The sequence below is a fragment of the Danio rerio genome, chromosome 12, assembly GCF_049306965.1.
Source record: "Danio rerio strain Tuebingen ecotype United States chromosome 12, GRCz12tu, whole genome shotgun sequence".
Lineage (NCBI taxonomy): Eukaryota > Metazoa > Chordata > Actinopteri > Cypriniformes > Danionidae > Danio > Danio rerio.
The window spans coordinates 32,429,430-32,455,781 of record NC_133187.1 but is presented as its reverse complement, the minus strand read 5'-3'; the positions used below and the strand labels follow the sequence as shown (position 1 = coordinate 32,455,781).

Sequence of the window (26,352 nt, the reverse complement as noted above, 5' to 3'; positions counted from 1 at the left end):
CTAAAATGTAATTTAAATTAATATATATGTTTAATAAATCTGTTTTGTTCAAATGCACCATATATTACCCACATTCGCTGAGCAATAGATAAAAATACTCATTTACAAAATGGGGTGTAATTATGCTGAGCACTGTATATGGTTACTGTATAAACACTGTAAATTATTATTATTATTTAAGGTTACTATTATTATTTTTGACTGTCTACAGAACAAACCATCGTTATACAAAGACTTGCCTTAATAACCTAGTTAAGCCTTTAAATATCACTTTAAGCTGAATGCTGGTATCTGGAAATTGTTCTAGTAAAATATTATGTACTGTCATCATGGCAAAGATAAAAGAAATTAGTCATTAAAAATGAGTATTTTTTAAAAACTATTATCTTTAGAAATGTGTTAAAAATATATTTCTGTTAAACAGAAATTGGGGGAAACAAACATACAGAGATAATAATTCAGGAGGGTCAATAACTGTATATTTAAAATAAATGCAAATAAACTAAAATTAAATGTGAATTTATTTCATTCAAAGCAGGCCAAAATGTGGTCCTCTATAGACTAATTTTGATCCTAAATGCTTCTCTAATTAAATTCTGCAGTGTTTTTTATGACAACTATCAAATCACTAACCAATAATAAAGCCACAGAGCTCGATTCACAATTAAAGCAGAGACTCAACACATTTCCCAATGATGTTTTATAAACCTCAGCTACATTTAACAACCCCAGCCCACATCATCTGTCTATCACAAGATTGGTGCAGATTTCGATGGATCACAAATCAGCAGTGGTTTCCCATTTGTCCCCTGGTTGTCATGCCCAGGACACAAAGCCTGGAACAGTAAGTCTGTGAAGGTGCCAGCGCAAAAACTGTATAGCGGCGTCATGGTGTCAGCCCCCAAGAAACAAACCAACCCTCCCTCTGTGCTGGAGAAAATGCCAATGCGTTTAAAGCATCTTCCACCGACATCAGTCAGCAAATGGGGAACGCCATTGTGCCAGGCTGTGTAGATGTCATTAAAATACTCAATACACCATGATGAAGGACCCCGGCCCAACCAGCAGTCCTCCTCACGGCCCTTTCTGGGGATGTCAGGGTATGTGAGGCCTAATTCCCAGTATGTTTTACCGGTGACTTCCACCTCCCAGTAGCTGCGAACTTCCGTGAAGCCCTGTCGGCTTATCACATTCAAGGTGGTGTCAAATCGAGCGGGGTTTTCCGAAACCTCCTGCCAGGTATCAGTGTAAGTGACAGAGTCACCCTCAGGGGAAATAATCAGCTTTGGGTGAGCGGAATTAGGATCCAGAATGACTTCTTGGGCGTCTGAAAATTGCCAAAAGCAATGTGAAATTAGACTATATTTAGAAAATTTTTTCTAAAGGACTGGACAGGTTTTGCATGTGTAGCGATAAAAACATCATTGAACTTGCTTTAGGTGTTAAAAAAAAGAGCAAGTGTTATGGGAAAATGTAAAGATCCTTACAACTTTGGAAGAGTTTCTTAGTGACAGGAACTTGAGAGCGAATGAACAGCAGCAGGTTGATGGTTAACCCGAGCAGCTGTTCGTTTTTAAACTCATCCAGCTGTATTAATTCAGGATCGGTCTTCTTCAAAGTCTCCGCTATCCTTTAAACAAGGAAGAATAGGTGAAGAAAAATGCTTTCGCCACACAAGCGGGAAGTAACGTGGTGCACAAATCAGACTGCATGCTTGAAGTTTGGTAGTTTAAGAGCTATTCATTCATGCCACTGGAAATCCTGCGTCATGAAGGCGAAATACAAACAAACAAACAAACTGTTCCAGTAAACTTGGTGTGGTTGCATTCACGTACATGTAAAATTCCCAAAAGTGCAACTCTACTTACCTTTCTTTCATCTCAGACATCTATATAAAAAAAAAACAATGATACAAAAAGAAAAGGAAAAATTAAGACAGAAAAGGCGATGACTGTCAAATTAATGACCAATTGCACAAAACTTGATAACACTTACATACAATGAAAACATGTACACAATGACATCATCTGTTTACAATATAACTGCAGGTTAACTATGCTTACATATATTAACTTTAACTGTTGAAAGTAATTACTAGCTAATTTGTTATTAGCAACTAATAATGTTATTGTAACAATAACAATTTTTATTGTAATGCAATAATGTGCACCTTTTGTAAAGCTGCTTTGAAACAATAATTATTGTGAAAAGCGGTGGAAATATGCACTACCGGTCAGAAGTTTGGGATCAGTAGGGTTTTTAAGTATTTTAAAATAAGCTTATCCTGCTCATCAAGACTGCATTTAATTAATCAAAAATACAGTACAAATTGTAAAATTGTGAAATGTTGTTGCGCTATTAAATAACTGTTTAAAAGCAGTTTATCATTTAATTTGTTGATTTATTCCAACGATTTATTTCCAACTTCAGCCACATAATGCTTCAGAAATCACTCTATTATCACTATTATTATTATTATTAATAATAATGATAATAGTCATAAAAGCAATAATGACTTGAGTAGGGCCACTCGGTGGCGCAGTGAGTAGCGCTGTCCCCTCACAGCAGGAAAGTTGCTGGTTTGGTTTTGCGCTATAGGTGATTTGGGGCCGTATAGTATGTGTGTGAATGAGAGTGTATGGGTGTTTCCGAGTGATGGATTGCAGCTGAAAGGGCATCCGCTGAGTAAAACATATGCTGGATAAGTTGGCGGTTCATTCCTCTGTGGCGAGGGACTTAATAAGGGACTAAGCCGAAAAGAAAATAAATAAATGAATGACTTGAGTAATAATTTCATTTTAAACTACATACAATTTAATAAATAAGTATTTAACAATTTTTTACATTAAATAAATTCTGCCTTGATAGAACAGAATAATTTTCTTTAAAAAAACTGACCCAACACTTTCTCTCTCTCTCTCTCTCTCTCTTTCTATATATATATATATATATATATATATATATATTTATATATATATATATATATATATATATATATATATATATATATATATATATATATATATATATATATATATATATATATGTTTTTCAAAATTTTATATATACTCTGTTTTAAAAATATCCTATGTTTTAAAAAATATACTATGTTTTAAAAATATCCTATGTTTTAAAAAATATACTATGTTTTAAAAAAAATATATATACACTCTATGTTAAACAAATAAACTTAATAAAAGCTGCATTTGGTAATTTGATGTACATTTCTCATAATTACCCATGTTAAAATGGATCGAGCTGATTAATATTTTTATGATTATAAATTTACTTAATATTTCAGCTGACTATACATTTTTCCCATGTTTTCTTCATGAATATAAGTTTACCAAAAATGCTGAATAATATTATTTTAAAGATCTTCCAGATGTTAAAGCGCAGTTGCTTTCTTGATATATGTAAAATTACATTTGGACATCAATTGGAATAAAAAGCATTTATTTACTACCTACACTGTAAAAATGTTACTAAATTAGCAGTTTTTCATATTTTGCGATTCATGTTTTCATATTTCCTTGTTTCTATAAAGTTTTAAAAGTTTAAAAAGTGACTTTTATTAATAATTTTAATAGTTTTAAGTGATATTTCGCCTGGGTTGGTGTATATTACGCTACAAAACTGCCAGTATACATTTTCAGTTATTTTACAGACTTATTTCTCTTATTCATTCATTTCTTTTGGGCTTAGTCCCTTTATTAATCAGGGGTCGCCACAGCGGAATGACCCGCCAACTTATCCAGCATATGTTTTATAGAAGGGCGGATGCCCTTCCAGCCGCAACCCAACACTGGGAAACATACATACACACTTGCATTCATACACATACACTACGGATAATTTAGCTTTTTTTAAATTCACCTATAGCGCATGTCTTTGGACTAGATTACGCAAAAACTGGAAGAACATGTAAACTCTACACAGAAATGCCAAATGACCCAGCCGGGATTCGAACTAGTGACCTTCTTGCTGTGAGGCAATAGTGCTACCCACTGGACTAACGTGACATCTAGTATTTCTTATACGCTATATTTTTTCAAACTACTAAAATGTCAAAAAAAGTCACTTTGCTAAACTGCACAGCTGATTTACAACATTAAATGTCAACAGAGCAGAGATCAAGGTCCTATAATGCAATCCACATTCGCAAATAAATGAACAACACCTGCACATTACAAAATATGAAAACTACGGCTATTACAAGACAGCATTCTGTACAGAAAGTGCACCTTCTCTTGCCCCTGACACTCGTCTTCCTCCATCTGTGCCGTGAGTTCAGCAAGCTGCTGATCAATTTCCTGCGTGAGGCGGTAACAATTCTCAATGCCATCTTCAAGCGTTCTCTCCATGGCCTCGCTCTCAATATCCAACTGACTAAATGTAATTCTCAGATCCTCGTCCAAAACCCTCTTCATGTCATCATACTTCTTCTTAATCTTCTCTTTTAGAGCTGCCGTCTTGCTCTGTGGAAATAAATCAAAGATACTCAAACAAGATTGTATTTCTCATATGTTAATGCTTGTTTCACTGACTTACATTGAAATCGGATTGTTTTGATGACAGCTTCTTCATTCGGAAAGCCAAAATGTCTCTTTGTCTCCTCAGGTCCTCCTCATGTTTTGTTGGAGTGTCCTTGAATATGATAACTGAAATCAAGTCCAAAACACTCTATATGCTGATTTTGTTATGCATATGAATTTGCTCAAACTTTACCTTGGTGTGTGTCTTCATCATTGAGAGCTCAAGTTCTTCACTTATTTTAATGGTTTTGTTTTCCTTCCAGTCTTATTATCCCCTGTGAATGACTAGCCCAAGTACTAAACTTTGAGCTTTATACGGTACGTTTGGGATGCCAAGGATGGAGGAGGGGTGTCGGTCCATCTGTTGTTCCTGTGCCCTGGGAAGTATTTGCGTTGAGGTCCGTAAATCTGGCTGAAGGACTAAAGGAGCAGAACTGGGTTTGCTTGTCTGTGCACATGTTGCCCTCAAAAGAGAAGAGAAGAGGCACTTCAAGCCAAACAAAGCCTCTATTTATATCACACTCTGATATGAAACATCTAACATTTTGACTTTTAAAGGGATAGTGCACTCAAAACTTACTTGTCATAAGCCTGTTCGAGTTTCTGGTCACACTTTATTTTAATGGTCCATTAAATTTAAGTTACATGTCAACTAATTCTCATTAGATTATAAGTAGACTGTTAGATTAGGGGTTACTGTAAGTTGACATGTACTTGCAAAGTTTCTTATAGTCAGTTAAATGTCTCTTAAAGGAGCAGTCTCACAGATATTAAGCAGACAGTCTACTAATACTCAAATGAAACATCAAAATAAAGGGTTACCAAGTTTCTTCTGTTAAACAAAAAATCAATTATTTTGAAAAATGCTGAAAACCTGTAACCATTGACTTCTACTATGTTTGTTTTAGCTACCATGATAGTGAATGGTTACAGGTTCCTAAATGTTTTCAACATCTACTTTTGTGTTCAACAGGAAAAGAGAAACTTATAAAGGTTTGAAGGGTTATTAAATAGACAAAACAGTGTGGGGGGGGGGGGGGGGGGTCAACTTAATTGTTTTATATTTAATCTACTTAAATTTAACCTAATTCCTTCATGTTGTTGCAGCACAAACCAACTGTGTGGAACCCAGTATTTTTACAGTGTAGTGAGTACATTTTAATTTGGGGTGAACTACACCTTTAATTAAATGCTGCTGTTTGCTTGTTGCAACTGGGCCAAATTCCAAATAGTTCAGAAACACTTATGGAGCAGGTTGCACCCAATTATAGGCTTTAGCCCTGACCCTGTTAGCCCTGTAATGACTGATACAGATTCTGTGAATGGCGTGTGAGCAGAAACGCTTGGATTGATGCCTGTGCCAAAGCACCTGCAGCTGTCTTTCTATATTCTTACAACACATGGATACATCACAGGCAACTTCCTATCACAGCGCCAGTGAACAATGGTGTATTCAGCCTCACGCCATTGGAGGAGCAGACATGTGTGGAAACTGACGTGAGCCAGCAGTGTGTCTCTTTGATTGATACACAAGAGTTTAACCTGTCTGGAAATTAGGGCAGGGTTTTTTACACTCAGCAAATATAAGGTTGTTGCCAAGTTTCTTTGGGGCTGACTTCTGGAATCTAAAAGATAGACGTCTGACTGGTTTCCATGATTGCATTAATCCTCAAAACATGATGAAGCTGTACTTTCTTAGATGTGTGAAACTGACTTTAATCTAACATCTAGGTTTTTGATAAGTCTTCTTAGTTTTGAAATATAGCCGATACTTTACAATAATTTCCTAAAAAGTTTTTATTTCCAGTATATTCTTCCTGAACCCTATATTTTTTTTCAAAACAGCCTAGTACATTTTTTCTGAAACGTTGCAAATGAGAACACACTTTTTGCTAAGCATTTTAGGACAAAATGTGGCAACATGAATTTTGTAAACAACAATTGATTATTCACATGTTAATTGCTTTTATATTAACATAATATTAAAAACTTGTTACAAAACCCGGTTATTGGTGATTTTTGCCAAATTTGACATTTTGCCAAAAACTCTAAAATGATATTTTGGGTTTAATCCATTCTACGACAAATGAAACTAATACTTTTACAATATTAAAAATGTAGAAAGAGCTGTTCTGTCATGTCTATGTGCCATGCAATTATTATTAAAGGGATACCAAACTAATTTATGCACACTCTAATTCCAAACTTTTTTTGGTAAAACACAAAAGATATTCTGAAGAATGTTGAAAAAACAGCCATTGTCGTTCATGCTTGGAACAAAAAATACTGGTTTTCATTTTTCCTTATATATCCATTTGTGGGAACAATTGGAGGATGAGTAAATCATAGCATGTTCATTTTTTGGGTGAACTACTACTTTAAATTCAAAGTCTCATATTGTCAGATCTACAGTGCGAAAATAAATATTGAGCATGCCATGTTTTTTCCTGTGAATGATATACTAGAGCTGAAATTGAACCAAATTTAGGTGAAAACCCCAAACATTACAAATATTAAAATAAACCAAAAGAAAAACAAATCAGATTTTTTTTTTTTTACGTTTAATAACATTGGGATGACACAATGAGAAAGTACTAAACTACTAAAATGTATTTAATACTCGATACAAAAGACTTTTTGGTGATGGCAGCTTAAAGAAGCCTCTCATAATGAGAATTAAGTCACTCAATGAAGTCAAAAAATGTGTGATTTTATCACAGTCTTCAGAGTGTAAAAATGCTGACGGTTCTGTGGGTCTTGTCTATCAAATCTGATCTTTATTTTCTATTCTATATTGGATTCAAGTCAGGTGATTGGCTGGGCCATTCTACAGCTTGATTTTCTTTCTCTGAAAGCATTTGAGAGTTTCCTTAGCTCTGTTTTGGATCATTGTCCTGCTGAAATGTCCAACCCAGTTTCATCTTCCTCATGTTCAGCTAATGTAGATATTTTACTGAAGCAGCTAATATTTATTAACAATGATGAAGGGCAGAGGGTTGCTGAATAACTATTGAGAGATTCATAATATATATTTTATAAATTATCACAGTGTAATTTTAATAATCTGATGACCTCATGTCATGAATTTGGAGCTTGTGCAAATATCGACATCAAACAAAGGCTTTAATTACCTTAATAAAGTCTTTTTATTATAGATAGTTATAATGATTTTTTATTTATTTAACTAAATGTTCCTCTTTGTATGATCATTTTCAGCATATCTCTGCTGTATATAAGAGCTTTTCAAGATTTTTCCAAGCAAAAAGCAAAAAATTACTTTGAGGCTTATGTACATTATCTGTGCAAGAGAGTGACCATAAGCAACAAAATAAACTATAGTTGCAGTTCACTTAATGACCAAAATGTGAAGTTTAGTATTAATACAGTAGTATGTCCAAATTCATAATAATTGCAAAAGTAAATATGAATTTATATGAATAAGATTGCTGCTAAATTACAAATTTACAAATTGCCATGAGATTGTGTTGATGTAGAATGTATGAACAGTTGTTTAAATTAAAATTAGCATATATAACGCATATATAAGCATATATTACGCAGTACTATACACTCACCGGCCATTAGGTTCACCTGTCCATTTGTTTATTAATGCAAATTTCTAATCAGCCAATCACATGGCAGCAACTCAATGCATTTAGGTATGTATAAATGGTCAAGACGATCTGCAGCAGTTCAAATCGAGCATCAAAATGGGGAAGAAAGGTGATTTAAGTGATATTGAAGGTGACAGTTGTTGGTGCCAGATGGGCTGACCTAAGCATTTCAAAAACTGCTGAATTACTTGGATTTTCTTGCACAACCATCTCTAGGGTTTACAGTATCCAGTGAGCGGCAGTTCTGTGGGCGCAAATGCCTTGATGCCAGAGATACCAGTAACTCATATAACCACTCGTTACAACTGAAGATTACAGAAGAGCATCTCTGAACACATAACACGTCCTTGAGGCAGATGGGCTACAGTAACAGAAGACCAGACCGGGTGTCACTCCTTTCAGCTAAGAACAGGAAACTGAGGCTACAATTCGCACAGGCTCACCAAAAAAGGACAAAAGAGGATTGGAAAAATGTTGCCTGGTCTGATGGGTCTCGATTTCTGCTGCGACATTCGGATAGTAGGGTCAGAATTTGGTGTCAACAACATGTAAGCATGGATCCAGCCTGCCTTGTATTAACGATATTTTCTTGGTACACTTTGGGCTCATTAGTGGCAACTGAGCATCGTGTCAATCCCTTTATGACCACAGTGTACCTTCTGATGGCTACTTCCAGCAAGATAACGCACCATGTCATAAAGCACAAATCATCTCAGACTGGTTTCTTGAACATGACAATGAGTTCACTGTACTCAAATGTCCTCCAGAGTCACCAGATCTCAATCCAATAGAGCACCTTTGGGATGTGGTGGAACGGGAGATTACGGATCATGGATGTGCAGCTGACAAATCTGCAGCAACTGTTTGATGCTATCATGTCAATATGGGCAAAAATCTTTGAGCAATATTTCTAGTACCTTGTTGAACCTTTGCCACTGAAGATTAAGGCAGTTCTGAAGGCAAAAGTGGGTCCAAACGGGTACTAGTAAGGTGTACCTATTAAAGTGGCCGGTAAGTGTATGTTAATATATTATGTGTTAAGTGTTTAGGAACAGAATAATGCTAATGTAATAGGTAATGCATTTTCAAATAAAAAATAAGGTAGTTGTAGTAGTATTGGTTGTGGTTGTTAAAGCAGTAGTAGCAATTGTTAAAAAAGGGTACCCAATTTGTGTGAGAATTCAAATACCTAGATTTCTTTTGTAAAATTTACAGTAAAACACTTTCTTTGGTTGTCAACTCTATTAAAGCAATGCTCTGCTTCTTTGAGAATCCCAATAACTCCACACATTAACATAGCAACATCCACTATTTTTGTAAAGTCAACTTGTTTCTTTTAAGGCAATTGGTTTACTCGTTTTAAGTAACTAATCACTTTTTACAGTGCATGAACCGTCTCAGCCAATAGCGTGAGTTCAGGGTGGAGTTATCAATCTTTACAAGAAATGGCAGACAGGAGGAGTTGAGTTTAGCGAAAAGACTGCAGTGTCTGTTAAAAACATCAAATCCCTTCCAATTCTGTATACTACAGGGATAATATAGTCTAACTTTATATGAATAATAAGTACACAAAGCTAGTTTTAACTAGGCAAGTACTTGACTTGTTTTTCTTGTTCAAGTGCATAAGCATGTCTCAAATCACCGCCTTCCTTGTGACATCACTTATAAGGTTTTTCACCTTTGTTGTCAACTTCCTCATATTATTTTTACCACATTTTCTGTTCTCACAGACAAGAAGCATCTACTGTATATCAGGTAGAGACACTTTTTTTGCTTAATATTACATTCATACTTTCTGAAATATCTGAGTAATTCTGATTGCTGTAGAAGTGAATATAAAGCTGTTAAAAAAAAGTGATTTAACCTAATAGCAGCATCGATGATAGTTTAGATCATGAGTCAATATTAGAGTGATTTATTCCTATACTCTTTGCATGAATAATTTAAAAAATAGATGTTTTTAGGTGTGTTGGCGCTCTGGGAATAGCTTTATTGTTGTATTATCCTTGTATTTGTATTGTCCTTGTTTATGTTGCTCAAAATGGCATCTCCTATGGCATCTAAAACAAAATTTGTTTTTCTTGGCTGCTAAAATACATTAAAAAACGTTCAAGTGCAAACACAGATTGCACTACTGTGTGTGTGTGTGTGTGTGTGTGTGTGTGTGTGTGTGTGTGTGTGTGTGTGTGTGTGTGTGTACTGAGGGTCATGGTGTCACACCTCATGTTGTAGTTTTAGGCCATGTGGATGAGCCTTGAGGAACATGCTTTACAGACATCAGCTTTAATTGTACTTTTTTTAAAAAAACATCTTGAGTTTCAAGCCTTTGGCACTTGTAATAATTCATCATGCTGAATATGCAAAACGTACTGCAACAACATCTTGTTCTGTTCTCAGGTCACTGAAAGCATTCCATTGTGCACCAAAGCTGTAAAATGGCAGGTATGTTTTTTTGTGAATGTCTGAGAGCAAAAAGACTGAAGGTAAAATGGGTTGGTTATAGGCTAGCTTTGGGGATAAAGTACATTCAGGAGGTTGTTATCGCAGAATAAAGTCTAATTATTCAGCGAAACCAACTGTCCCCTACGTTATTCTGCTAATTGCACAGCAACTATGCCAGAAAACATAAAGATCAGACACAAAACATTGTTCTGAGCCATAATAGCTTATTAATTCTTGAATTAAAGGCAAAACTGACAGAAACAACAGCTAATGAAGCATACAATAACCTGGGCATTGTTTAGTCACAAGACGCACCAAACAGTCAAAAACACAAAACTAGCATGAAACAAAACCATCTCAATGAAGCATCTACTAACCTACAGTCAGGGCTTAATTTGTAAATTCATCCGTGACTCCCCCGTGACACCCCTCGTTTTTACTTGCGTCCACGACCACCAGCCCCCACCATCCACTCTTGACTTTAGTCCACAACACCTACCCCTACGACGCCCCCACCCCCTTTAATTTAGTTCATGACTCAACAACCCACCCCCCTTTTTTCGATAGTCCACGACATTTCTGCTTCCTGAACATGCTGGATCTGTTATCCTGATCTGTTCCCGGGACCTTGCATTTTACAAATTAAGTATTGCCTACAGTACATTTTATTAATTCACAAGATGGCGCCTAACACTTAAAAGATTGCAGTGTGACAGACAGGCATATACAATGTAGATGTAGACATATGGATGAGTTCCTGGATGAGCCTGTGTTATTTAAGCGGTTGTTATTTCAGAATAACATACCTCGGAATATGAAGCCTGATTTCACGAGGAAACGTGAAATCAGCCGCAAAGCCCACCCCTAAATCCACCCGTGATGGATGAGCAAATCTTACTAAATTGAACAAATGAAACTGTAAGAATTCATCCTAGTAGCCACTAAATCAAAAAGTTACGAATTGCCTAAGATAGCATTGCGACTGACTAATTAGAATGGATTAAGACAGCCGTGAAATATGTACCATTAACAAGACATTTTCAACTAATCAAGAAAAACATTTTGTGATGTTTCATAAAGGGAATTCAGGAGTAGCATGCGCAGATGTTTTGGCAAGGTCAATTCATTATTCATTTATCAGCATAAAACCAAAAACCTATTAATAGTGTAGCATGTCCTACCCAGGCTGATCTCACAAGGAAACGTAACCATTTTACGTTTGGTCGGTTTAGTGGCTATTTCATACGAGTTCAGTCATACGAAAATGTATGATTTTGAAAAAAGGAGGCGTAGCACCCAACCTCGCCCTTAAACACAACAGTAATTGGGGAATGAGCAAATCATACTAAATTGTATCAATGAGATTGTACGAGTTTATATGAATTAGCCACTATTTCAAAAAGTTCATGTTCAAGAACATGTTAGTCCTACCTCAAATTTCAGCATCCCTCCACCAGATTCCTACTTAAATAAGAGAGGGGGTAGCGCTTTGAGGTATGGCTAGACATTGTGTTTGGACTACTATCTTTCTCTCTCTCTCCTAACCCTTTCGCAGAACAGCCAAACACGCCTATTCCATTCAATCAAATATCTTGTAAACTCACGAAATGCATTTTGGCCACTGAGGAAAATGCAAACATTTGAAAATGGGTTTCAATGGGAATGTTTTCAAAATTTGCAATATCAATATAGTCCAAGTGAAACTACAATATAAATGTCGATCACAGCATACTTCTGGATAGGCTGGAAAACTGGGTTGGGCTGTCTGGCATGGTCCTCAAATGGTTTAGATCTTACCTTGAAGGTAGAGGTTACCATGTAAGTATAGGTGACCATAGGTCGAGGTGGACACCAATGACATGTGGAGTCCCACAAGGCTCCATTCTGGCACCTCTCCTGTTCAACCTTTACATGCTCCCTTTGAGCCAAATAATGAGAAAGAACCAAATCTCCTACCACAGCTATGCTGATGACACTCAGAAATACTTAGCCTTACTGCCTAATGACTACAGCCCCATTGACACCCTCTGCCAGTGCATTGATGAAATGAACAATTTGATGTGCCAAAACTTTCTTCAGTTAAACAAAGAGAAAACTGAAGTCATTGCGTTTGGGAACAGAGATGAGGTTCTCAAGGTAAATGCGTACCTTGGCTTTAAGGGTCAAACAACAAAAAATAAAGTCAAGAATCTTGGTGTGACTCTGGAGTCAGATCTGAGTTTCAATAGTCATCTCAAAGCAGTTAGTAAATCAGCATACTATCATCTCAAAAACATAGCAAGAATCAGATGCTTTGTTTCTAGTGAAGATTTAGAAAAACTTGTTCATACTTTTATTAGCAGCAGAGTGGATTACTATAATGGACTCCTCACTGGTCTTTCTAAAAAGACAGTCAGACAGTTGCAGCTCATCCAGAACGCTGCAGCCAGAATTCTGACCAGAACCAGAAAATCTGAGCACATCACACCTGTCCTCAGGTCTTTACACTGGCTGCCAGTTACATTCAGAATAGATTTTAAAGTATTATTACTGGTCTATAAATCACTAAATGGCCTAGGACCTAAATACATTACAGATATGCTCACTGAATACAAACCCAACAGAAAAAGCAGGGTGAATCAGCTTTCAGCCACTATGCCCCTCGCTGCTGGAATCAGCTTCCAGAAATGATCAGATGTGCTCCAACATTAGGCATGTTCAAATCAAGACTGAAAACACATCTGTTTAGCTGTGTCTTTACTGAATGAACACTGTGCTACGTCCGACAGATTGCACTATTATGTTTTTCTCTTCTTCTTCATTCTTTTATATCACATTTTACCTGTTTTGTGTTTTTTTTACTCATTTTTATTATTTGTTTTTATTTTACTTGTTTCTTTTATTCTTGTTTATGTAAAGCACTTTGAATTGCCACTGTGTATGAAATGTGCTATATAAATAAACTTGCCTTGCCTTGCAAAATTAATTATTTCTCTTTTGCATATTTGGTCTATTGGTAAATAAAACAACAGTGCATGTGCATAGATTTTTGTTTGTTTGTTTTAACAAAGTGAATTCGCCATCTACTGGCCTGGCATGCATAATACAGCATTTTTAGTTGTTTTTAGTCTGAAAGGGTATCTTTTTTACAATGTTGTCTTTTCAAAAACACAAAGGAATTACCTTTTTCTTTTAAGCTGATTGTTAATGTCTAACTAGATTAAACAGATTTTTTATATCTGCAGATAAAAATTATACTTATTACATACATGGAGCTGAGGAGCAACTGTGTTCTGGATACCTTTACAAATCTCCCCCAGAAAAACACCTGAAGAACCAGGTAAGATTAGGGCACATAAATTTCTCAAACAAAAAGAAAGAAACAACGTTAATCTGAAACAGGATTTTCTAAGAAAATAAATGTTCTCCAATTTTATTTTATTCCAAGATCAGAAAAGTAGAATATTTCAGTAAACCACATACATTTTTTTTTCTGTTATACTGTATTTGTTTCTTTATATTTTTGCAGAAATCATGGAAACGGAGGTATTTTGTTCTCCTAAAGTACAGTAATGACAGATGCCTGCTTAATTACTACAAAAATGAAGAGAAAAACAAGTCACTGGGAAACATTGACTTATCCAAGTATGATCAACAGTTACACACTTCACACACAGTAACTCGTCCAGCTTACTTTATCAGATCATTAAACCCTAAAAAAAACTGGTCTGTCAACCCCTACATGCTAGCAACAATCTTATCTGCTCAGGCCACCTTAACAAATGTCTCTTGTACAATAGCCTAAAGGAAGAATGTCTGTTTTTCTGTCTGTCTTTTAGGGTCACATTTATGTTTTTGAGCCCCGAGATGCATGCAATGTGGAAATGGATTCATGAAAACTTCAGATGTTCACCTTCAAGTGTAATGTTTATGCGAGTCCCAGAACGAGAATACTTCCTCGTTGGAGAAAACAGGTTTGTCCTGATTTATGAGCTTTGTTTATGACAGTGATTTATTGTTGCTCCTTTTTTACTTTATATATTGAGCACAACACTTTAAAACTGTTATAAATATGTTATCTACACAACAATAGTTGCATATGTTTTAAATATGATTATAAAAATTTGGTTTGATAATGTTGTATGTGTGTGTGCAGCTGGGAGATGGAGAAATGGTTCAACGCTTTATTTGCCATTTTAAATTTTCGTCCACACAAATTGCTGGATCCCAAGGTAACACTTAATATTTTTGTCTCAGAAAATAACTATGTCTCATGCATTTTGTTATATGTGTGCATATGAGCAACATATTATCTTCCAATTGAATGATCTGAAATAAACATCTATCAAACAGACATTTGGGTCAATGAGAAGCATCAGCGAACCTCCGCAATCGGAAAAAGACAATGAGCAGGTACAGTATGTTGGCACATGGAAGGGAAGGGGGCTGTCTGCTAAAAATAGATCTGCGTTATGTCACCAACTGGTATTACAGGTTTTATAATCTTAAATGATATCTGTATTTTTTAGTTATTGCCCAATGCAAAGTTTGACAAATTTTCTTAAGAATGTTTTTATTTTAGCTCCCAACTGACTGACTGAAGTTAATCCTAATAATTTTAATTAGTAGATTTAAAAATGCAGTTATACTCATTAAATTAAACAAAAAGCTTATTAACTTCTGGTTATTTGGATACAAACTGATTTGCTAATTTTAGAAACTTGCTTCTTGTTGTTGTAATGGGATAAATTGTTAGTTACTGTAACAAGACGTGCTCACTGCACTTCTTCCACCTTTTTTACTTTGGTTTTCTTTAGTGTGTTTGATCCAGAAAAAAATAAATAAAATTCTATATTTAATCTTGGACTCGTTTCAGAAAGAAGGTTAGGTGAAAACTATGTTAACCCTAAAAATTAGAAAAATTCTGGGTTTTCCGTTTCAAAATGGCAGGTTTGTCAAACTCGAGAAAGCAGAGTAAGTCAAGCCTGTTTCTGAAAGAGAAGTAATTTTTACTCAGAGTCAATTACAGGGGTACCTTGTGAACATAACCAGGTCAGGAGCAGGTTTTATTCTCTAAACTCAGGGTTTTTATTAGTCTTCTACCCTTTTTTTAAAGATATTTCTCGCCTTCGCCTTAGTCATTCATTGCCTACATTTCAGTCACACAAAGTACAAAGTTACGAGAATGGCTTGTCCTTTTTTGGGAAAATTGCAATTAGATTCCATACCATAGTTTTAGGTTTTACCAATGATATTACTGTAAAATATCAATAATTAGCTTAAATTCACTGACCTTTGACAGGGACATGTACTGTAACTAGATTAATTACTCGTTCTAAAAATATTTTTTTTGTACTGCTTACATTCTAAATGTCATATCAACTTTTAACTCTATTAAAAACTTAAGTTTAGAAATTTTATCTTAAACTGATCAACGTGTGTAAAAGTGGAAACCTTAAATAAACATTTCTACTTAACATGAAGGTAAGGTTATGTGAATTCTTGTTTTGTCAAGTAGCATATTTAATTTAATTAAATGCATTTACAAATGAGATAACTTCAAAAATATGGCCAATTTCCCACTATAGGTTTCAGCTAAAGGTTTTCCAGTGGTGTATGGTTTATTAGGGTGATACATCTATTTAAAAATCTAAATACTGAGACAATTGGCTTTGAAAATAGCTAAATAAAGTTCTAAGCAGTGCGTTTTACAAATCAAAAATTACATTTTGATATGGTAGAAAACTTATAAAATACCTTTATAGAGAATGATCTTTATTCAATTAAAATTATCATTTTAACTTTTATAATGCAGTATAGACATGTAACTTAAGGGTTTGTAGCCATGCAACTTAAGGTTTTTCAGGTCAGGCTCACATTTTACAATGGAACTTATCAAACGATGCTCCAGGATGTGAGTAAATGGTGATAATTACAAGCAATATACTATATTTCACCTCTTTCTTAGTATACATAAAAAACAACAGTATACATGCTACTTTCACTATGGTAGTGAAGATTTCATCTTTGTGCATGATGATCTACAAATGTACAAAAGATAAGCTGTTAAAATCTTTACAGATGATACTATTTTGCAAATGAAAAGAAGTGTTGCTATTCTTAAGTCAAGCGATCAAATATGAATTCCTAAGAAACAAAGCTTGTATTATTATTATTATTATTATTATTATTATTACTATCATTATTATTATTATTATATATGCAATTCTATCTAATCTAGTATTGGTCCCATTGGTGGATTTAAACATAGACATTTTGAACAATCACCTAGGGCAGCATCTTGCATGGGGTGGCAAGGGGAGTTGCATGTAAATCAATACACATAAGCTTATAGAAGCTCATTAAATGTGTAAAGGAGTCAAAACCTCAAACTTCTAAAACAAAACATCTTTATGTCATGTTTATAACACCATTAAACTATGTTTTGCAAACATGCAACTATTACAAACATAAAACAGGTGCGCACTGTCAATTTTATTCTTGCATTTTGTGACATGTTCTGTTTTTGGTTCGCTGACAAGTCTTTGGTCTATGTAGTGTTCATACACCAGAGTTGCATGTGAACTGAGATCCATATTTTTCTGCTTGTTCAGATCACTTCTTTCACTAGTTCAAACCAAAATAGTTTATTTATAATTGTACCAAAGCTGCCAAGCATGAGCACACCTTAATTCTTAATGGACTGCAGCGGCAGAGAGCTGGGCAGTGACAGATTATATGTAATCTGGATGATGCAATCAGATTCCAAACAGCACTTGTAATTAGAGTAAACAATTGTTTTGAAATACTTATAGTCAATTTTTTTTATTTTCTATATATTTCACTATTCCATATTATTCACATGATTATATTACCAAATACAAATGACATCTACCCAGCTCTGGCTGTTGCTGTTCAATATATTCATAAAGCAAGGCAATGTTTTCCTAATCTGCATTGTTCTTACAGGGAGCTCAGTGGGGTCAAACTAAATATGTTCCACATGAGCTGCCGTCAGTCGTGGCCCAAGAACCCATCTATGACACTCCGAAAAAAGTCAAAAGTAAAAAAAAAGTATAGAAAAAAGAAACATAGTGCAAACATACACACACAAACAGACACTAATATTTTCACTCTTTTTGTTCTTGATGAAACAGAACTGAATAGTGAGTCATGAAGATGATGACTGATATCCAACTTTCAGAACAGACCAACAGTCTGGTAACAAGACTGAAAGCATGATATATTTGTTGTAAATATGTTTTTGCTTTATTTTTTCATTTCAATATATCTTTTTTTTTTAAATGAAATGTATTTTACTTTTATTTCAACATTTGACTAAGATTGTATCATATACTTTTATATCATAATATTATATTATATGTACATAATTTTGTATTTTAATAAAAAGATATTCTGCTATTCAAAGAATTGTTTCACATTATAATGTTTCAAAATGTTTCAAATTTATAACATCCAAGATAACCTCAAAATTATGGCCAATTCCCCATTAAAGGTTTCAGCAAAAGGTTTTCCAGTGGTGTATGGTTTATTAGGGTGATGCATCTCTTTCAAAATCTGAATACTGAGACAATTGGCTTTAGAGATGGCTAAATATAGTTCTAAATAATAAAGTTAAAAATCACAAATTACATTTTGATATGGTAGGAAATTTATAAAATACTTTCATAGACAATGATCTTTATTCAATTAAAAATGATCATTTTAACTTTTATAATGCAGTATTGACATGCAACTTAAGGGTTTGAACCCATGCAACTTAATGGTTTTCAGGTCAGGGTCACATTTTTCATTAGCCACCCTTTTAAATTTCTTTTCTTTTTTAAATATTTTCCAAATGATGATTAACAGAAGGAAATTTTCACAGTATGTCTGATAATATTATTTGTTTTATTTCAGCAAGAATAAAAGCAGTTTTTAATTTTTTAAAAACCATTTTGAGGTCGAATTATTAGTCCCTTTAAGCTATATTTTTTTTCAATAGTCTACATAACAAACCATTGTTATACAATAACTTGCCTAATTGCCCTAACCTGCCTAGTTGAACCTAATTAACCTAGTTAAGTCTTTAAATGTCACTTAAATCTGTATAGTAGTGTCTTGAAAAATATCTAGTAAAATATTATGTACTGTCATCATGGCAAAAATAACATAAATCAATTATTAGAAATTAGTTATTATTTTAAACTATTATGTTTAGAAATGTGTTGAAAAAATCTTCTCTCAGTTTAACAGAAACCGGGGAAAAATAAACAGGTGGGCTAATAATCCAGGGGGGCTATTAATTCTAACTTCAACTGTATATGCACACACACTAGTATCCTAAAACAGTGTGCTACACACCCTTTAAAATATACACTAATATTTTTTTCTTTATTTTATTTCATTAAAAAGTATTAAATATTATAACAATAAACTGGCCCCTAACAATGTTTTGTGATTTTATTCACTGTTTTGACTTAACCTACTTTTCTTAAATAAGACAAAACATCATCGGTAATATAACCATATAACTAACCAATGTTACACTTGTAAATAATCCAGGAAAGGGAGGAAAACAATTACCCTTAGAAGTGTTTACTAAATTCCCCCAAAATCCCCAGTAGGCAGCTTTCGGAGAAATAAAGCTACTGATCACTTTCGCAAAGTAGATTATTAAGTGACCTCATGCATTCCTGAAAGAAATCCAAGAGCTTCCAACAACACAAATCCATTTTAATCTGACTGAAAAGTCCCACATTCTTTACTTTCTTTGCAGATTTATGCAGATTTTCGATCCCAAAGTAATGCTTAAACTTTCTTTTTTTAGCATTATAGGTTTAACATAAAACCACAAAGCCATTACGAATAGTTTGTCTGGTAATTTCCACAAACTGTCTGACAATCAAATAGGAGGGACCTTAAACCTGAGCTTACATATAACCAGAAACTCCTCCTGTTACTGGTATTGCTCTCTAGACGAAACAAAAATCCTTCAGCTTCCTTATAAGATGCACTTTGTGAGAGCTGAATAACTCAGAGGACACTATTTTTACTGTGACACAAGGTAAGAGAACAATCTACAGCCGTTGATATGATTATTCTGCTGTGTGATGCTTGCACAGAAATAATAATAATATGAAAGTTGGTTTCCAATTTTGCAATTTACTAAACTGTTGTTTTGATCACACTTTGCAAATTAACATGTTAATTTTAATGTATTTATTAACGTACACTAAAAACAACACTTGTACAGCATTACTTATAATTATTAATTAAGGTTTAACATTTAATAAAGCTTTATTAAAATGTAAATTTGCACTAAATATTTCACTTACTGTTTGTTCAAACTACTTAAATAAAATTTGCTGAAAAAACATGATTTTTGAGATTTTTTGGGGGGACAACTTAATTGTTTTATGTTTAATCTACTTAGGTTTGCAAAAACTAATAAGTTCACTTAATTCCTTGATGTTGTCCAAACACAATTTGATTGTGTGGAACACAGCATTTTTACAGCGTATGCTTGTAAACATTAATGACCAGAGTTAGCAAGAACTAACAATGAACAACTGTATTGCCCTTAAATAATAAGACAAATCAATACTGTATTACTCATTGTTTTGTTTGTGATGTTAGTAAATAACAATAACCAATGGAAACTTGTTGTTTACATCATACAGCCTGTTTTGTATGTTAGATCTTACGGAAAAATAACAAACTTCTCTATTCTTATATGTATTATAGAACTGAAGCATCATCATGAGCAACAAAACTAAATCATGTAAGTCTAAAATCTTGTATAATGACAGGATATTTTACTTCAATTCTAAGTTCAGGTGTTATCTGTGTATTTAATTCTGACTGTTTTTTTTCCTGCCATAGCGACTGCAAAGTTTTACAAGGAACCAGTGATGGTGGAGGAAGTGTACACTGGATATTTACAAAAGTCTCCTGCTTCACCGATCATTGCAAAAAACCTTGTAAGTCTCATATTGCAATAAGCTTGAAATTGAAATATCTGCAGTCTAATAAAAGCAGATTTCTGTTAATGAAACTAATCGGCAAACATATTCTAGCTGTCACAGAAATCATGGAAGCGGCGTTTTTTTGTGCTCTCCAAGACTGTCGATAACAACCACCAGCTGACATATTATCCAAGCAGCGAAAGGAGAGACAAGCCTTTGGGAAAGATAGATCTTTCCAAGTAAGAAAAAAAGAATCATGAATACTTGAAATAAATGAAGTTTCTTTACAGTATAATAAGCAAATGTTTCTGTTTTAAAGGATCAGCCTGCTGTTTACTAGCCCAGATTCACATCCAACATGGGACTGGATCCAGAAACACATCAAGTGTCCTCCATCCTCTGTGCTTTTCATGACGGTGGAAACTAGAGACTATTTTCTCATTGGACAAAACAGGTTTGCCATAATCATTTTGACCATGTCTATCATTGCCGTCATAAAAATAGTTCACTGAATGCCAGCATGATGCAGGCAAAAAGCTATTCAAAGTTTCTGACAATTGAGCTCATGGAGTCCCAAATACTTCTCAATAATTAAAAATAATTTTATATACTAGATATCGCCCTTTTCAGACATTTCTGAGTATAAACTTTTAATTTTCTTTCCGAAAGAGTGGTATTATTTTTTGTGTTTAAAGTGCAATCTTTTCTGCTGCTTTCAGTGATGATGTGGATGGCTGGCTCAATGCAATAGTCACTGCACTGAAGAAATCACAATGTAAACCAAATACAGAGGATCCCCCACAGGTAAACTTTAAAAGAATCTCTCCCTTTGTTTTTTTTATTATTACCAATTATTTAAAATAAAAAGGAAATATGAGCAAATTTAGCTTCTTAAAAGCATTCAACATTTGCTAAGATTTCTTCTTCTAATTACTTTACATAATTCTTTATTTTTTTGTTATTAAATTCACAAGGTTGACAGTTAAGGGCAAAATTATTATCTCTAAAAATGTTTTAAGTTCTGTTTAACGTAAAGAAGAACACATTTTTACAGATAATAGTTTTAATTAATCATTTTTAATGCCTAATTTCTTTTGTTATGAGGACAGCTCATGAGATTTTACTATTTTTTGTGAGAAACCATTCAAATTAGGGTGTAAATCAAAGGCTTAACTATGGTAATTTGGTTAACTAATTAAGGTAAATAGGAATTAATGATTAATAATTAATAGTCTAGTGGTTAAGCGTGCTGACATATAGCTCAATGGTGCTCACGATGACCCGAGTTCAATTCCCTGCTCGAGGTCCAATGCAGATCCTTCCCCTCTCTCTGCTTCCAACACTTTCCTGTCCTATCTCAATTAAAAACTAAGCTAAAAAACGAGGTTAATTAGTTTGATGTTGGTTTGTTTAATCTCACTTACTCTTTCTCTACAGGACAACAGAATCAGATCGATTTCCGCACCTCTAAACTGCTCAGAGCCGAAAGTTGAAGATCACCATGATGAAAGATGGTCAGCGCCAGCTCTAATGTCGGCTTCCTTTTCAACACAAAGCCATTATGACTATCCTCGCAAGTTCAGTGAACCTCTAGTACCAGCAGAGCGCAAGGTTTGACATGTTTATACATCTATTCTTCAACATACAGCCATCCCACAAATACTCTTAAACTTCAACAATGCACAAAATAAAGCCAAATATCTTTCTGACAGCTCTCAGTTATTGAGATTCAAGATGAGAAGACGAAGGAGAAAGATAAATCTCCAGAAAAGAGCAGTGAATATATGTGCATGGCATCAGTGTAAGTGTTTGAGAGGAGTTATAGTTTTATTCTGAAGTTTTAAAAGTTTTCATTTTCATTGAATTGCTCTTTTTTCTGTGTGTGGATTAGACAAATAGCTTTGGAAGATAACCAGCAGGAGAAAAGCACTGCATGCGCACAAAGGTAATTATAAACTCTCTGACTCACCATGACATTGCTGTTGTCTCAGTTGCGAAAGTTTGAATCAATTTGCTTTGTATCGCCTTTGAAACATTCTGGCACGTTCACCATAGGTTCATTGCACTCTGTGCTTCAGATGCTACACATAGATGTGATTCTTGGTTTATTTAAAGACTACAAAACAACTCTTTATCTTAGTGCTGCTGAACAGTGTGTTTTGTTGTTCAGATGTTTTCAGTCTTGCAGAACAGGTCTGGTCATGGGCGAATGCTAAGATTAGAACACTTGACATGGTTTTAGCATCTTGATACCTGAAAGATGCAATCATATTTGACCAGAACTCTAAACTTGATTGCATTTTTTTAACGTAATGTTATTTTTGCTTGTCTTTTTTAGTTGCAATGATGGTCGCGATGCGTCTGTGTGCAATGGTGCAGTCAACCAGGAAACAGATGACCAAAATCAAAAGTAAACCTTAAGGCAATGTTGTGACAGCTTTGAAAAAACATGGAATACGCTTGAACAGCTTCATTCACTTTCTATTATTTTTTTTTCCCTAGAATGAATAAAGAAAGGAGAAATTCTGATCCACGTGAGCATTCACAACCACGTCATCACAACTTCAATAATAACCATGCATCGACTGAGCTGGACAAAGCACCTTCAAACAAAAGGTGATTTAATTCATTCATATCCACCAGCCATCTCAATATACAGCTGAAGTCAGAATTATTAGCCACCCTGTATTTTTATTTCCCCAATTTTTGTTTAGTGGGAAGATACTCTATCACATTTCTAAACATAATAGTTTTATTAAATAATTTAAAATAACTGATTACTTTTATTTTTGACATGATGACAGTATATAATATTTGACTAGACATTTTTAGTATACTAGTACTCAACTTAAAGGGCAATTTAAATGCTTAACTAGGTTAATTAGGCAAGTTAGGGTAATTAGGTAACTCATTCTGTAGACATTCAAAATAAAATACTGCTTAAAAGGGCTAATATTATTGATGTTAAAATGTTTTTTTTTTACAAATGTTAAACTGCTTTTATTCTTTCAGAAATTAAACAAATAAGACTTTTTTCCAGAAAAAAAAGTATTATTGAAAAAACTGAAAACTTTCTTGCTCTCCTAAACATCATTTGGTAAATTTGAAAGAGAAAAAAAAATCACAGCAGGGCTAAGAATTTTGATTTCAATTTTAAGTCAATATTAGACTTTACTAAGGACGTTTTAGACCTGGAGATCAGCTGGGACCGGAAACTTTAACTTGTTAAAAAGTTAAACAAAATTGCAGTTTTTTCTTGGTTTAGTTGACTTTAACAAAGCAACTTTTTAAATCACACGTGTTTACATGTGTACGTCAGTCACGTTTGGGTAAAGCTGTGCTCTGATTGGTCAGACTGCACCTGTTTACATTCTTTTGCGTCATCCTTTAAGATGGATTGACAAGTTTACTTAGCAGGCTTTATTTGTAGCTGTTGTGAAACATGCATGTCTATTTTATACAGTCATTATTCACCCTCAAGCTAAATAATGATACATATTATATAATTAAAATGATATATGAAAATTATAATAGAGTTATTGCCAGAATCAAAACTTCATAACAACAGAATTTTGTTATGCGAATAAAATTAAATGACAACATAGTATTTGTATATGAAATGACATAATTTTAAGATGAAGAGCTACAAAAAAACAGTTTAGTAAATATTTAAAGTAAGTACTCAATTTTAAAAACCTTTCAAAAAGGTTTCATTGATGTTAAATGTTTTTTTTTAAATCACAAATACAGGACATTTATTTCTAAGAGTGCAAGCAAATTTTAAAATTTTCTGTCATTTGATTGTCTATAACAGGGGTGTCCAAACTCAGTCCTGGAGGGCCAATGTCCTGCATATTTTAGTTCCAACCCCAATTAAATACACCTGAACCAGCTAACCAAGCTCTATCTAGCTGTACTAGAAACTTTCAGGGAGGTGTTGAAGGAAGACAAACTATGCAGGACACCAGCCCTCCAAGAGCAAGTTTGGACACCCCTGGTCTGTAAGGTTAGGGAAAAACATGTTTTTGAGTGTGTTGTCATGTTATTAATGCATATGTTTGTTCTGTAGTGGAACGGAAACACATGTTGAAAAGGAGATCTGCATTAGTCAAAACAGCCTGAAAAACAGTCTGGTTTTAACAGAGAAAGAAGGCAAACCTTGGTACAACTCTTACTAATATATTAATTATTACTATGTAGTATTCAAAATCACAAGCACAAACAACTTACATTGTATGTCACGTTTCTGTCCAGTGTGTCTGAGTGTCGGCAGAGTCAGGACTCGTGTCTTTTCCACAAGGGTGATCAGATCCTTGCCTTCAACGATCTACTGATAGACACAGTAGATGAGATACAGACATACCTTAGAAGACTCAGCAAGGATGAGGTAAGATGACAATATATAGTAAATATATATATATATATATATATATATATATATATATATATATATATATATATATATATATATATATATATATATATATATATATATATAAATCATCACAGCATTTAGAAAGCTATAAATAACATTACTAAAACTGCTTGTAGGTGAAACTCACCATTCGGCGGCTTCCAGGGTCCCAGCCTCTCCACAGTGAAGCCTGTCCATCACACTAAGGACATGACAGAAACATCACATCATCTCTCATCAGCAACCATTGAGATATCAGAATTGTTGTGTACAAGTGTAGCTCAAGGTTAAAGGGTTTGTTTGGCATCATTAGATTCTAGTCATAAAGGAGGAAAGCACAGCATTAATAAGTTACAGAAGAGGCAATGAGTTTATCCAAAGTATTTGTCCTCTGTGCATGTACTGTACATAAAGCATGTAAATATGTAAATTGACTGTTAAAATCACTGACCTTACAAGAAAATGACTGTATATATGTACTATATGAGACAGTAGTGGAAATATGAGTTAATGTTTGTTTATTTGAAAAACAAGAGTTAAGTATTACTTTATAACAAGTATGAAGGTTAATTCACAGCAAAATACGCAGTTCTAAACTGTTCATATATTATAAGCTCTTTAAAGCTGCACTTTCTAACAGTATGAGATACTTTATATACTGTGTATATACAACATTTATGTGTATTATTTACTGTGTATATACAACATTTACTTGTATATGTAACATTTACTGTATATATACAACATTTATGTGTATTATACTTTGCAATGCATTTAAACAAGGATGCTATTATTGATTAATCAATGATTAAAATGTGTCAGTTACTCTTGATAAATGATCACTGAAGAATATGTAGTCTATTTTTATATGCTGATGAAAGATGAAAGCTGTAGAATTACATGTTTTTGCACATTGTTACAATGTGAAGTATTATTAAAATTTGTAAACTATTTCTGGAAGCATTTTTGTTTGTGTGCTGAGCATCAGTTAAGACAATGTTAGCACCTGTCAGCTTTAATTGTGGGGAAAACTGGATAATTTTGAGCTTTTGTCAGCTAATTTCAGCTTCCGGGTTTAAAATGATTTTTGGAGTGGGATCAAACTCAGCGACATAGAGCAAAACTGCAAGTGCAAAGATGATGCATCGGTTTCTCATTATTATTTATAGTGGAGTTTTCTATCTTATTGTGACAGTATGTGGGTGGAGTAATACACAAGGGTGAAGGGCTAAGAGGCTGTATGAGGGCTGTTATTTGCAGAATATCGCAAGGCTATCAGCCAATCAGATTCAAGAACGAGACTGAATTGTTGTATATGTATATATACAGTGTAAGTCAGAGTTATTAGCTCTCCTGAATTTTTCGCCCCCGTTTATTTTTTCCCCAATTTCTGTTTAACG

The 26,352-nt window shown here is 34.1% G+C and overlaps 3 protein-coding genes across 4 annotated transcripts; 2 read left to right on the top strand and 1 right to left on the bottom strand.

The window, feature by feature from the left end:
* Positions 1–681: 681 nt before the first annotated feature.
* On the bottom strand, positions 682–4,822 carry si:ch211-28p3.4. Of its 2 annotated transcripts, none has more exons than XM_021480366.2 (6): positions 4,729–4,822; positions 4,552–4,661; positions 4,245–4,478; positions 1,869–1,888; positions 1,488–1,630; positions 682–1,327 (listed from the first exon to the last, which is right to left on the bottom strand). In XM_021480366.2, the coding sequence occupies exons 2-6, from the start codon at positions 4,585–4,587 to the stop codon at positions 750–752; spliced, it is 1,011 nt and encodes a 336-aa protein (XP_021336041.1). In that variant the 5' UTR covers positions 4,588–4,661; positions 4,729–4,822; the 3' UTR covers positions 682–749. The 2 variants fall into 2 exon arrangements, with proteins under 2 accessions (XP_021336041.1, XP_003199673.1); XM_003199625.6 differs by having other exon boundaries at positions 4,552–4,647.
* Positions 4,823–9,857: 5,035 nt separating this feature from the next.
* plekhs1.4 (pleckstrin homology domain containing S1, tandem duplicate 4) lies at positions 9,858–17,995 on the top strand. The gene is made up of 9 exons (XM_005156338.6): positions 9,858–9,904; positions 10,547–10,591; positions 13,816–13,910; positions 14,100–14,215; positions 14,410–14,544; positions 14,727–14,802; positions 14,924–14,983; positions 17,540–17,633; positions 17,728–17,995. The coding sequence occupies exons 2-9, from the start codon at positions 10,585–10,587 to the stop codon at positions 17,745–17,747; spliced, it is 603 nt and encodes a 200-aa protein (XP_005156395.1). The 5' UTR covers positions 9,858–9,904; positions 10,547–10,584; the 3' UTR covers positions 17,748–17,995.
* A 1,610-nt stretch (positions 17,996–19,605) lies between these two features.
* Positions 19,606–25,903, top strand: plekhs1.3 (pleckstrin homology domain containing S1, tandem duplicate 3). Its single transcript, NM_001080565.1, is given in 14 exon segments — positions 19,606–19,637; positions 20,318–20,354; positions 20,456–20,553; positions 20,650–20,777; positions 20,858–20,992; positions 21,258–21,342; positions 21,976–22,149; positions 22,251–22,339; positions 22,430–22,483; positions 22,877–22,948; positions 23,041–23,154; positions 24,608–24,700; positions 24,793–24,925; positions 25,090–25,903. Coding segments are annotated over 13 exon segments (1,266 nt in total). The 5' UTR covers positions 19,606–19,637; positions 20,318–20,332; the 3' UTR covers positions 25,159–25,903.
* Positions 25,904–26,352: the final 449 nt, after the last annotated feature.

What these genes read in the sequence shown, in the direction of transcription:
- plekhs1.4 (XM_005156338.6), top strand. An exon ending in GGAAACATTGACTTATCCAA is followed by an intron (nt 14,216 to 14,409) that starts GTATGATCAACA and finishes TCTGTCTTTTAG; the next exon opens with GGTCACATTTATGTTTTTGA. An exon ending in CACTCCGAAAAAAGTCAAAA is followed by an intron (nt 17,634 to 17,727) that starts GTAAAAAAAAAG and finishes TTGATGAAACAG; the next exon opens with AACTGAATAGTGAGTCATGA.
- si:ch211-28p3.4 (XM_003199625.6), bottom strand. Translation starts at nt 4,749, where the DNA reads ATGATGAAGACACACACCAAG. An exon ending in TGATGAAGACACACACCAAG is followed by an intron (nt 4,648 to 4,728) that starts GTAAAGTTTGAG and finishes ATCATATTCAAG; the next exon opens with GACACTCCAACAAAACATGA. An exon ending in ATGTCTGAGATGAAAGAAAG is followed by an intron (nt 1,631 to 1,868) that starts GTAAGTAGAGTT and finishes CCTTGTTTAAAG; the next exon opens with GATAGCGGAGACTTTGAAGA.